At 53.9% G+C, this 12940-nt stretch overlaps 1 protein-coding gene across 1 annotated transcript; it reads right to left on the bottom strand.

Annotated features, from left to right (window-relative positions):
* Positions 1 to 6320: 6320 nt before the first annotated feature.
* LINGO4 (leucine rich repeat and Ig domain containing 4) lies at positions 6321 to 12929 on the bottom strand. The gene is made up of 2 exons (XM_055130695.1): positions 12435 to 12929; positions 6321 to 10301 (listed from the first exon to the last, which is right to left on the bottom strand). The coding sequence occupies exon 2, from the start codon at positions 10286 to 10288 to the stop codon at positions 8513 to 8515; it is 1776 nt and encodes a 591-aa protein (XP_054986670.1). The 5' UTR covers positions 10289 to 10301; positions 12435 to 12929; the 3' UTR covers positions 6321 to 8512.
* Positions 12930 to 12940: the final 11 nt, after the last annotated feature.

Raw genomic sequence — 12940 nt, 5'->3', positions numbered from 1 at the left:
GCCGTGTGCAAGGCAAACACCCTACCAGCTGTGCTATTGCTCCAGCCCCCATATTGCATCTTAAGTGTATTTCATTTGGCTTTTTTGTTTCTTTGTTATGGGGCAACACTTGACTGTGCTCACAGTTTTCTCGTGGGGGTCAGACGGCCACATAGAGTGTGGGGGGCATCAAACCAGGATCAGACATGTGCAAGGCAAGCACCCTAATATCCTACTGGCTGTACTATGTTCTGGCTCTCATTTGGTTTTTGTATAGCTATACAATAGATACTGAGGAAGACAAATAATAGATTTGAGAAGTTTGGCATGGTTTGTTTTTAAATTTTGGATACATAACATTTAAAAAAATGTTTAACTCATTAAGTCATCTGTTTAGTTACAGACATTTGATATTCCAACACCAATCCCAGGACCATCAGGCCCACCACCATTATTTCCAGTTTTTCCAACCATTCTTTAAGCCTGTTCCCATAGCAGGCCCTAAAATAAAAGTTATTTTATATTGATTGTTATAAATAATTTGCTGAAAGGATGATCAAACAATGTTCCCTTAGAAGAAAGTTAGTGAAGCTTGTTGTATCTCACCTTGGAGCTATTAAGTCCTTGTATAAGAGATTACTAAGATGTTGTTGCAAGTTAAGCCTTCTGTGGTTATATTTTGTTAATCGAGATTGGTTGCCTTCTACATTACATCCCATACAATCTGGTGTGCTCCTCCTGCTTATCGGTGTTGTAGAATTTGAGATGGTGGAAGTCCAAAATTTTTTAATAGGGTAATACGGTTGGGAGTTAAATTTTAAACTGGGTGGCAGCTTTGGGGCTTGTTTGTGACATCCAGGGCTTCAAGAAAGAAGTACAGGAGATTGGGGAAGAATCCCATCCCCAATTTTGTGAAAGCCTGGAGATTTCAGTCACAAAATGTGTAAATCTGAGTTTTTCAACAGATTAATTTCTGGATGAGGTTTGTCTGAGCAGTGGAGTCTGGCCAGCGGCATGGCGGCAGTTGTGGAGTGTGAAGGTTTTTGGCTGCAGAGGTTCTGCTTGGGTGGGCGCAGGTCTCGCCTGCCTTTTTCCAAAGTGTCTTGGACCAGCCCTAACCCGGGTCTAGGAGAAATTCTGCCACTTGTTGATCTCTTTTAAGATTTATTTATGAGTCTCTGGATCGTGGCTGGTGAATGAGCTTACTTGGAACCAGATAGATTCAATTCTGCAAATACTGATTCTCCTATAAAGATTTCTGTCATTAAAATTCCACTAGCAATGTTTGATATGAATTTTGATAAGTACAGTAAAATATTGCCTTATTGACTTCAGCCAAAGTTTCTAACCAGTGCTGTGAAAAAGGACTTGTTTGACAATCATAGTCAAATTATGATTTTTGACAATGTGGTATTTTATAAATTAGGTTGAGCACCTTTAATACTTAACTGGAAGTTATTTGTAAATTTTCTGTTTATTCACATGCTTTTTACTCGTTATTAATTCTTAGTATTTATTTTATTCCTGTAGAAGTTAAACCTATTTTTCTTTCTTTCTTTCTTTTGAGCTATACCCGGAGGTGCTCAGGTCTTACTCCTGGCTCTGCACTCAGGAATATACTCTCAGCGATGCTCAGGGGACCATATGTGATGCCAGATATTGAACCTGGGTAGGCTATATGCAAGGCAAGCACCCTACCTTCTGTACTATTGCTCCTGCCTATAAACCTACTTTTTCTTTCTTGGTTTGTCCTGTCTTCCTTGCTTTGCTTTTCGTGACCTTTTTGCAATGTAAATATTTCTTATTTTTGTGTAGCAAACTTGAATTTGTGAATTTGTCAACATTTTCTTTGATAACATGTGGGTTTCATGTAATTTATAAGGGCCTTCTACTAGGTAATATTATTAAAAATTCTTCCTGTGTTTTCTTTAAATATTGTTATGGTGTTCTTAAATATGTAAATATCATATATTTACCAGGAATTTATCTTTGTGTAAAGGTGTGAATTAAGGAGTCAACTTTATTTTGTTTCATTTAACCCTACTTATTACTCCTTTTTTTTTTTTTTTTTTTTTGCTTTTTGGGTCACACCCGGCATTGCTCAGGGGTTACTCCTGGTTCTGCACTCAGGAATTACTCTTGGCGGTACTTGGGGGACGATATGGGTTGCTGGGAATCGAACCTGGGTCAGCCACGTGCAAAGCTAATGCCCTACCCGCTGTGCTATTGCTCCAGCCCCACTCCCATTTATTTTTTATTTTTTATTTTTTTGGCTTTATTGGGTCACACCCGGCAGTGCACAGGGGTTACTCCTGGCTCTGCACTCAGGAATTACTCCTGGCGGTGCTGGGGGGACCATATGGGATGCTGGGAATCGAACCCGGGTCAGCTTCGTGCAAGGCAAACGCCCTACCCGCTGTGCTCTCGCTCCAGCCCTGAATTACTCCCATTTCTTTTTTTTTTTTTTTTTGGTTTGGGGTCCATGCCTTCAGTGCTCAAGCTTACTCCTTCTGGCTCAGAGCTTAGGGACCATAAGAATGCTGGAAATCTTAACCTGCTATGTTTTCTTTCCAGACCTTCACATTTCTTTGTTATTTGTTTTGTTTTACTTTTGGGCCATACCCAGCAATGCTCAGTGGTTACTTGTGGCTCTGCACTCAGGAATTACTCCTGGCGAGACTCAGAGGACCATATGTGGTCCAAACTCTGGATAGCCGCGTGCGAGGCAGTTGCCTCCCTGATATACTGTCACTCCAGCCTCAAAAGGGATAACTTTCCACTGAGATGATTCCAAATTCACTTTCAACTCATGTGTAATTGAAGTTTTTCCCCATACCCTCTCTCTAAGAGCCCAAGTTGGGATTGAAAAATTATGAAGAGATAGAGCTTGGGTGAATCGTAATTTCTTGATTCCCCTTTTCCGTGTAAAGAATTCATTCTCTCTCCTTGGAGTGCGTTGAGCAGGGCTCAGCATAGCTGATACTGACCAGCCCACCTAAGGTCCCGAGTCACTGGGCAGCTGAGTACCCAGAGCAGGGAAGGAGATCTAATAAACAGAGAGGGCTTCTGTACCTCTGAGCTGGGGCTGCACACAGGACCCTTTTCTGGACAGCATTCAAACGTTGTTCATCTTGAAAACATTTCTTTTATTTTCTTTTTTCTGGGTCATACCCAGCAGTGCTCAGGGCTTACTCCTGGCTCTGTGCTAAGGGATCATTCCTGGCCAACTCGGGACCATATGGGATGCTGGGGATTGAACCTGGGTCAGTCACGTGCAAGGCAAACGCCTTATCTGCTCTACTATGGCTCTGGCCCCTCAAATACTCTTACTTTCTTATTTTGCCTGTTATAGGTGTCTCTCGTTCCTCCCAAACACTTGTCTCATCAGCAGGAACCAGTGAAGTGGGTCAGGTGCTTATCTTGAGGCTGGTACTACTCGTCACAGTCCGTGTGTGTGTGTGTGTGTGTGTGTGTGTGTGTGTGTGTGTGTGTGTGTGTGTGTGTGTGTGTGTGTGTGTGTGTGTGTGTGTGTGTGTGTGTGTGTGTGTGTGTGTGTGTGTGTGTGTACTACTCACAGTCCGTGTGTGTGTGTGTGTGTGTACTACTCATCACAGTCCGTGTGTGTGTGCATGCGCACGCGCTCGCTTGCGTCCGTGCACGTGTGTGCATGCATATGGTTCTGGGGAGCAAACCCAGGGCCTCCCATGTGTAAGACAAGGCTTTTCCTCAGCCCTGCGGCTCAGTCATGGGTGAGTTGGGTGGATGGTGACCCAGGAGATTCTCCCGAGCCTCTCCAGCTGCCCTATACAGCTCTTTGGATGAAGAGGACTTGGGACCTGACTGCTTCGAGGAAGCGTCTGCCCACTCTCCCCCCTCTCCCCGAGAGCCGGATGCCGTGGAAAGCAGGGCCAGGGGCAGTGAAAGTGTGTCTTCTCCCAGATTCTGACATCTCTTTCACACTGCTATTCCTTCCTCTCGGCCATTCCTTGGTTTCTAATGAGCCCAGGGGAGCACATGGCAACCTTAGCCCTCAGCTGTCCCACTCACCACCTGAGGCTTTTCATGGCAGAGAATTTTGTTTGGGAGCCACACCTGGTGGTGCTCAGGGTTTATCTGCACTCAGAGATCACTCCTGGCCACTCTTGGGGAATCAGATGAGGTGCTAGGGATTGAATCCAGATTGGCCACGTGCAGAGCAAATGCCCTCCTTGCTGCAGCCCCCAAGAGATCTTTGCCCTCATCCTGTGGAGCCTGAGAGTTGCTGGATGACTGTGCAGAGTATTTGAATTTCCTACCTTCATAGGTCACACCAGGAGTTCACAGGTCTGAGACTCAATAAAATAAAATAATGAGAATCATTACCCTGCGGGACTCTCCCTTTAGTCAGTGCCCTCACACAGCAGAGGAAACAAGAAATTAGAAAGAATATCGTCAAGGTCAGAAGGAGGAGAGCTGACATGTTGCTAAAGTATCACTGGTTCCAAACGCCTGTGAGCTGGATTCTCAGCAGGTCTGTGTTGGTGAGTGGACATGTGGGCAGGGAGGGCTGAATGAGACAGAGTCCAGGTTTCCTCCAAGCGAATTGGCTCATGGATGATTCTGTTGGTTCTGAAATTCCCATGCTGCCTCTGTCGCCAGAGAGGCTATCAAGTGGAGGACCCACGAAAGTATGAATCATGAGAGACTGTTCCTAGCAGCAGAAATTCCCTTCTATACCTTTGATACCTGGAATTTCTCCTCCTTTCTGCAGACTCTCAAAGGCAGAGAAAAACTAGGAAGGGAGGAAAGAGAGGGGATGAAGACTGGAAGTTAACCAGCCGCCTGGTAGCTCTTGAATCAGAGACATTAGATTGATGAAGGGAAGCGAGAGGCGGCTGCTGCCCCCCGCCCTGAGAAGAGCTGTCCCGAGTTGCTTGGGCTGAGGGTCACCCTGTGACCTATCCCAGAGACCGGGGTGGGGGACGGTCATAGAGCAGTGGTGATAAGGCCTTATGGCATATGAAGCCTCAGCATAGAAGAGAGCCTCGAGATGTTTTGTCCTTTTCCCGCTAGTGTTTCACTCAGGGCATCACCTCCATCAGATTGGTTCCCGTTCTGTGGGGACCATAACATCCCCCACATGTGTACACACAGCACCTGCCTGTGTCCTTGGCAGCACACACATGCACACCTGATTGCCGTTGCCATGAACTAAGACTTTTTTCCCACCCTTGGACGAGCCATGGGCTCATTCCAATAATATTGCTGTAATAGACTTGGCCCCTCAAAATTATTCCGCAAAATTTGTGTGCATTAGGGAAGGCATTTGCCTTGCACACAGTCAATCTGGGTTTGATCCCTAGCACCACATGTGGTTCCTTCTCCCACCATAAGCCCTTCCAGGGGTGATCCCTGAGCCCAGAGCTAGGAGTAAATCCTGAATCCCCTAGAAGTGGCCCCAAAACAAAACAAGAAGGATGAGCAAGGCAAAGTGGGGTGACTGCGCAGGCATTCTCCCCATGGAAGAGGCTTCTCGGTGCTTGTCCCACTTCTGCCAAGGAAGCCCCAGCCCAAGGTTGTAGTGATGGAAGCTTCGCCTCCCTGTGCTTGTCTGTTGAGCACTTGTAAGGAGGATAGTGTCACTAGGGATGCAATTTTTATTTTTGTGGGGGCCACACCTAGCAATGCTCCAGTGATCATATGCAGTTCTGGGATTTGAGCAAGCATTCTAATTTTTTTGCTTTGGGGCCACACCCAGTAGTGCTCTGGGCTCACTCCTGGCTCTCCCCTCAGCAATCCCTCCTAGCAGGCTCAAATGACCCTATAGGGAGCCAGGTGTCATACATGGGTTGGCTGCATGCACTGATGCACTATCTCTCTGGCTCCTGAACATATATCCTAACCTTTGTGTTCTGGCTCCAGGAATGAAACTTCCCTCTAGGAAGGGAAAGTAATTCTAATAAATTTAAATGTTAAAGCATCCCTTGTCTTGGTTATTGGAAAATGCTTAATGTTTGTACTACTTGGATGAGTGAATCTCCTCCTTCAGCAGGGAATTTTCTGAAATCTAAGTACAAATGACATTTTCCGGTGAAAATTTTGTGAGCAAATTCACATGTGCTGTGAGTATAAACTCCGCTGGATTAAAAATGACACTGTAGGGCCAGAGTGATAGTACAGCAGGGAGGGCGCTTGCCTTGCATGCAGCTGACATGGGTTTGATTCCCCAGCAGTATCCCATATGGTCCCCTGAGCATTGCCAGGAGTAATTTCTGAGTGCAGAGACAGGGGTAACCCCTGAGCATCGCTAGGTGAGACCCAAAAAGCAATATATAATATATATATGAAAAAGACATGTAAACCATCTTGCTACCAATTTTTATGTTGACATGAAAATAATAGATGAAGTTCATCGACTGAAATAAAAGCATATAAAAGCATTAACATTCATTGTCTCGGCTTCACTGTGCCTTTTCTTTTCCTGGTATTGGCCGGGGAACCCAGGGTCTCACACCTGAGAGGCCTGTTTCCCGCCCATCCCCCACCAGCACCCATCTCTGGCCCTCTTTGTCCCATCCTCTTGCCATGCTGTCAGTGTGCACCCGGGCATGTGCCTTGCGCTGTGTCTGTTGGACAGCGAATGTCCCTGGGGACTCAGCTCAAAGGCGCCATCTGTTAGCTGCCTGGGGGGGCTTGCTGGAAGTTTCCGCTGCAAAGCAGCGCCGCCCAGGCCCCTTTCTGCATTGCAGAGCCCGCAACTGGGTGAGAACCTCTAGCACCTGACCCCCAAATCCCAACCAAATGAACTGCTGGCTAAAGACAGGGGAAATAGGGGGTCTCAACCTTTCTGGGGGAGCTGTAAGCAGTAGGGGGTTCCTGGGATTCTCTGGCCCTCCTCCTAATTGCTGGTTGCACATCCCCCTCTGCTGCCCCCTTCCTCCTGCCCAAAGCCTGCACTATATCTGATTGCTCCCACTGGAAGCTTCCAGTAACTGGAGTCCCCTCTGAGCAAGGCAGCAGCAAATGAGCTGGGGGGGAGGGGGTGCTCGGTGGAGGAGAGATGAGGAAGATGGGCTGGTGCTGCAGGGAGGCTCCTCAGGGCCATGCGGCTGTGCCTTTCTCTGCCTCTCCCCTGCTCCATGCTTCTCCCTCCACTCCTCCCCTGCCGATGAAGCTGAGGTTGCCTCCTTGTCCCCAGAGTTCCTCACATCTTCCCCTCTCTTTGCTGCTCTCAGCATCTCCTCTCTCTCTGCTGGCAGTCTCTGTCAGACTGTGCCCTCTGCTGGGGTGTGGCTGGCCTCAACAAGGAGCCAGGAAGGGGAGTAGAAACTCTCTAGTCAGCCTGCCTGCCTGCCCCTCTTCCCTGCATGCATGTCACTGCCCGCCTGGGTCTCCAGCCTTAAGGGCTGCAGGCTGTGGCTTCTGTTGGCTCCGTTCCTGGGAGTTTCCTTCTTGCTTTTCCCCTGGGGCACGGAGGCTATGCAAGGCAGGAATAGTGGGGAGAGGCCATCAAGAACAGTGGGCACCTGCCTGGGCACAACGGACCAGGGTTCAGATCCCCCAGGGGTCAGATCCCTGGCATCTCATATGGTCCCCCAAGCACTGCCAGGAGTAATGCCTGAGCATGCTGGTCAGGTGTGACCTCCTAACTAAGCAAATAAATGAGAAGAAAGGGAAGGGTCTGTGGCCTTCAGGTTGGATTCTTGCAGAGGCCCCTCCTAGCCATCCCAGATGAAGAAGAAAAAGATTGACATTGAAACGGGTTGGTACCCAGACAGGGCTTTAGGTGCTCACCTTGTATGTGGCAATCCCCGCTCGATCCGTGGCACCACAAGGTCTCCGAGTATCTCTGGGTATCACCTTGGAGACCCTCAGGACATTACCAGGTGCCTGGGTTACACCTTGTACTGCAGGGTCTGAGCATGGAGGCACCAGGAGGAGACCCCTTGGGAGTGGCCTCACCCCCAAACAGAACCAAAGAGGTCTTGTGTGCTGCCTCGCTAGGCCATCTCCCAGCCTTATTTTGTCAGGCAAAGCTGTGGGAACCAGGGAGCTGACAGAAGAGCAAGAAGGGGTGTTGGACAGAGGTGAGGGGGGCAACTGGAGTCAAGAAAGTCCAGAAATCCCATTTCGTTATAGGTATTTCTGCCACCGGTTTAATGACATGACATCAGGCAGATGGTGGGGCTCATGCATATAAGAATATATCCTGCCCCCTCCCCCATCTCCTCCTCTGGCCAAGCAGGATGTCGGCGAGCGGTGCGCCCCACATCTGAGGTCCCCTGGGACCCGGGGCTGGTGAGGGAGGGGTCACTGGTTCTGTCTGCAGCCTTGCAGGCAGGGCAGAGTCTGGAGCTCCCTGGGCCTGCAGAGCAGAGACACAGCGCCATCCTCATGGGCTGCTCGAGCACAGGCCAGCCGGCCAGGCTGGTGGGCAGCAAGCAGGAGTCCCAGAGTTCTGTGTGGCCTGACAAGCTTCTGCTCCCAGCACTCACTCTGCATGCCCCTGAGATCTGAAGCTGGTTGGGCCGGGTTCCTAGCGTGGAAGGAAAGGTCAGAAGAGCTTGGCAGTGACCCGGTTGCCCCCAGAGTTCTTATCCCCAGAGGGCCGAGGTGCTACAAAATCAAAGGTCACGTGATGTTTGACCCGGCCTTTGCCCTTGCTCCAGAGGGCGATGAGGCCAAAGCAGAGGGTGACTGAGGTGAGGAAGGGCAGGAAGCCAACAGCCAGCACCATGGCCACACCCCTGCCATCCAGGAAGAAGGGCCCAGGGATGCCTGGCATGGTGATGTTGGGGTCCAGGAGCGTGCCGTTGGCTGGCTCCACAGGGATGACCTCTAGCCAGGTCTTCAGAGAGTCGTTGCCAGCCACATTGCTTACTACACAGACATAGGCCCCCTGGTCCCGAAGCTGCACAGAGCGGATCTCCAGCGTGCCATCCTCCAGGACCCTCACTCTCCCGGCCTGCCCCAGCCAGGCCCCCTGTGGTCGCCGCCAGGACACTGTGGGAGCCGGGTCTCCGTCGCCCGAGCAGGAGAAGATGGCCTGACCACCCTCCTCGGCCGCCACCCACCGCGGCCCTGACTTTCGGATCAGGGCTGGTTGGCAGGTGAAGTGGCCCGGGGGAAGGATGTCGGAAAAGTCCCTCAGGCTCTTCCCCTGGACGTGCTGCGGCCCCGCACAGGCCGGGGGGGACTTGCCGAAGTCTAGGTGCCGGCGCAGCCGGAGCAGCCAGAGAAGGCGGCAGTCACAGGTCAGGGGGTTTCCAGACAGCCTGAGCGTGACGAGCTTGTCTGGGGATGGGAAGGCCGTTTCCTCCAGGGTCTGCAAGGCGTTGTCTGCCACGTCCAGCAGGTGGAAGGCTGTCAAGCCATGGAAAGCGTGTGCCGCGATGGAGGTGAGGCTGGCGCCTGACAGGCGCAGCTCCTGGAGGCGTACCAAGGGACTGAGGCTGTGGGCGGGGATGGCCGAGATGGGGTTCTGGGACAGGTCCAGCACTCGGAGGAAGCTGAGGTGGTGCAGCGCCTGGACGGGCACTGTGGTCAGATTACAACGGGTGATGGCCAGGATGCTGAGATTCAGGCCCATCAGGCTGCCCGGCTCCAGAACCTCCAGAGATGGCCAGTGGTGGATCTCCAGCTCCTCTAGCTGGCCCAGCCCCCGGAGGGCCCCCGATGGCAGCCTCCAGATGTCCAGCTCTCGCAGCCGGAGGGCCACAAGCTCAGGCAGCCGTGCCAGGGCCAGGCCAGGCACTGTGCTGAGGTTGCACCGCTCGAGGGTCAGGCTGCTGAGTTTGGCCAGTCCTGCAAAGGCTCCTGGGGCCACAAACACCAGGTGGTTGTCGCCCACTTCCAGCTGTTGGAGGCTGCCCAGCTCTCGGAACGCCCCGTCCAGGAAAAGGACGATCTGGTTGAGGCGCAGATCTAGCAGTGTGAGGGCGGACAGGCCAGCGAAGACCCCGGGCGCCATGATGCGCAGCCGGTTGCCCTGCAGCTTGAGGCTGAGCAGGCTCTGCAGGCCATGGAAGGCCCCGGGCTCAAGAGTGGACAGCTGGTTGTAGCTGAGGTCCAGCTCCTGTAGCTGGCCCAGGCGAGACAGCATGCCCCGCTGCAGGCCCCACAGGCGGTTCCCGCTGAGGTCCAGGAGCTCAGTGTCCAGAGGGAGGCCCCCTGGGACGGCCTCCAGGCGCCGGTGGGCACAGAGCACTGCCCGGGGCTGGGAGCTGCAGTCACATAGCGTGGGGCAGCCACCACTGCTGTTGGCCCCCAGGAGGAGCAGAAGCAGTGGCCAGGGGGGCCAGGCTAGCCTCAGGGCTGCAGCTGCTGCCATCCCTGCTTGGATCCTGGAAACACATGGGAACAGGCCCTTTAGGGAAAATGGCTTCGAAGGATGATGACCCCAGGGCCCCTCTGAACAAGACCGGGATTAGGCAGGCCGGCACTGTCCAGCTGGAATTCTGGCATTTCGGAATTCTTCCCTGGATCCTTCGGGGGCTCCTTCTTGGGTAACCTCTACTCTTCTCCCCAGCCCAGCCCTGGAAAACAGGCCAAGTATGTGCCGGGCATGGCCTGACCTGATTTCTGAGGGGAGTTTTGGGGGAACAAGGCAGGAGGCAGGGGGAAGTGGCTTCAGCCTCTGGTAGGTGCTTCCCCCTATGTCCAGTGAGATCAGGCGGCTCTCCCTGGTAGCTGCTGACCCGTATCATCTACACGCGGCTCTGCGTCACATCCTGGGGTCACCCAAGGCTGGGTAACTTGCACCGCTCAGCCCTGCCCCTCAGTCCCTTCAGCCTCCCAGAGCCAGCGTGGATGGCAGCCAGGCTGCGTCCAGCAAGTGGCACAGGACACCAGGGCCCTTGATATCCCTCACAGAACCCCCAGTGTTGTGTGGGGGTGGGGAGGGATCTGAAATGGCCTAGTCCTGGGTTCTGTGCTCTGGCCCTGGGGTTTTGGCTGTTCCTCTCTCCTTCCTTGAGGGAGTGTGATCCAGCCCAGGGCGGGGCTGAGGGACAGCTTGACCCCCTTGGGCACAGGCGGTGAGCATAGCCTGCCAACTTGAAGTGGATTTCTGGTTCGTGGGCAACATCAAAGAGCACCAACTCTGCTGACCACTGCAGAGCTGTGAGGTGGCAGGGGTACAGGGTCCACTAAGGGGTGTGCCTGGGGACTCCAAGGGAAGCAGGGAGTGTCTGGAGAGAATATATAGCCGTGTCCCTGAGAGCAGGCGGCCAGTTCCTGCTGCAAGTGCTGACAGCAGGGCACTCAGGCTTTAGGCTATCTCCATTTGTGCCTCTGCATGCAGTGCATCAGAGAGGCTGGGGAGATGTGGGGGGCCTCTCCCCTTTCTCCTTCCCACTCTGCACCTCTAGAAGGGCAGAGCTGGTGTGATGCAGCTACGGAAGAGAGAAGCTAGTGCAGAGGCCAGAAGAGCCATGACTGGGCCTGTGACCAAGGAGGAATGGCTCCACCTAATAGGGACACAGAGCAGGCTGAGAGTGATCCAGGGACTGGCTGGACATCCCAGTGTCTCTCACTTTCTTGCTGTCTTTTCCACGAAGTCCACCTGACAGTTCACTCCCTCTGCTGCAGTCTCAGCTCATCCTTCTGGCTTAGCATTCAGCAAAAACGCAGTGAAAACTGTCACCCGGCTGCCCCTGTCACCCAGCCCCCCTGTCACCCTGTACCCAGCCCCCTTGTCACCCTGCTGCCCCATCACCCAGTCCCCCATCACCCAGCCCCCAATAACCCAGTCCCCCCATCACCAGCCCCCTATCACCCAGCCCCCGTCACTTGGCTGCCCCTGTCACCCAGTAGCTCTCCTGTCACCCAGTAGCTCCCATCACCCAGTGGCCTCACCACCCAATAGCCCTCCTTTCCACTCCTAGGCGTTTTAGTCCCTAGCACTTGCTGGGGCGGGGATTGGGAATGGGAGATGTGATTTGGGAGTCCCAGGGATGGGGCGTACACAGCTTTCCTTCACTGAACAAGGCATCTCATGCAATCACCCAACTTCCCTTGCACCCACCAGTCTCCCCGCCACAGGACTCGCCACCAGCCACTTAGCAGGAAGCCCACGGGTCAGAACCACTTCTTCCTGCCCCTGATGGGGGACAAGGGTGTGGGGTCCGGCTCCGCTCCTCCCCTCCCCCCTGCAAGTCAGAGGGACTTTCCCTCCATGCCCTGGGTACTGCGTCCAGCGCCCCGCCGCCCTGCAGAGCGCCAGTCGGAGAAGCAGGGAGGTGGGGAGGGGGCTCCGAGACAGTTCTGGAACATCCACCCTTCCGCCCAAGAGGAAGCCCTCCCCAGAGGCTGGGGAACGGGGCGCAGAGCTGGAGGTCTCTCGCGGTCCCCTTCCTCCCCAGGGACGCCTGGGACCGCTCAGTTTCCCTTCAAAGTCCTGCGGGGCCCGGGCGCCGCAGGCGGCCTGGGCGGGGGTGCAGCGTGGGGAGACCCGCGTGGGGCAGGAGGGCACTTACCCGAGGGGCTGGAGGGCGGCATCCAGCGGGGCGCTGCGCGGGTGCGGGCCCGGGGCCCCTGTCCCATTCCCGCGGCCCCGCGGGCCCCCGCGCCTCCCCCGGAGCCTCACGCCCCGCCGCTGCCCACCCGCCCGCCCCTGCCGCTGCTGCTGCCGCTGCGGCCACGACCACGGCCGCCGAGACCCAGGGAGAGCCCAGAGCCAGGAAGCATGTCTCTCTCTCTCTTTTTCCTCCTCTCTCTCTTTTTAAACCAGGCGAGAATGAGTCTGCAGCAACCCTGTTGGTGCAAAATAAATAAATAAAGGCGCCGGGAGGGCTGCAGCAAGCGCGACCAAGAGACGGCGCGGCGGGCGCGGGGGGAGGCCGGCCGGAGGGCACCCCAGGGCCGCCCGGTGCAACCTCTCTCCTGCGTGTGCCCCTGGGGACGTTTGTGGGCAAAGTTCTCAGTGCAGACGCCCCGGGAGCGGAGTTTGCGGCTCCCGGATGCCTCGATGGGGAGGAGGGAT

The sequence above is a fragment of the Sorex araneus genome, chromosome 3 (assembly GCF_027595985.1).
Source record: "Sorex araneus isolate mSorAra2 chromosome 3, mSorAra2.pri, whole genome shotgun sequence".
Taxonomy (NCBI): domain Eukaryota; kingdom Metazoa; phylum Chordata; class Mammalia; order Eulipotyphla; family Soricidae; genus Sorex; species Sorex araneus.
This window is presented reverse-complemented; position numbering and strand designations above follow the sequence as displayed.

Bases quoted from the DNA above. Each gene is read 5' to 3' on its own strand.
- LINGO4 (XM_055130695.1), bottom strand. From the start codon at position 10,288: ATGGCAGCAGCTGCAGCCCTGAGGCTAGCCTGGCCCCCCTGGCCACTG.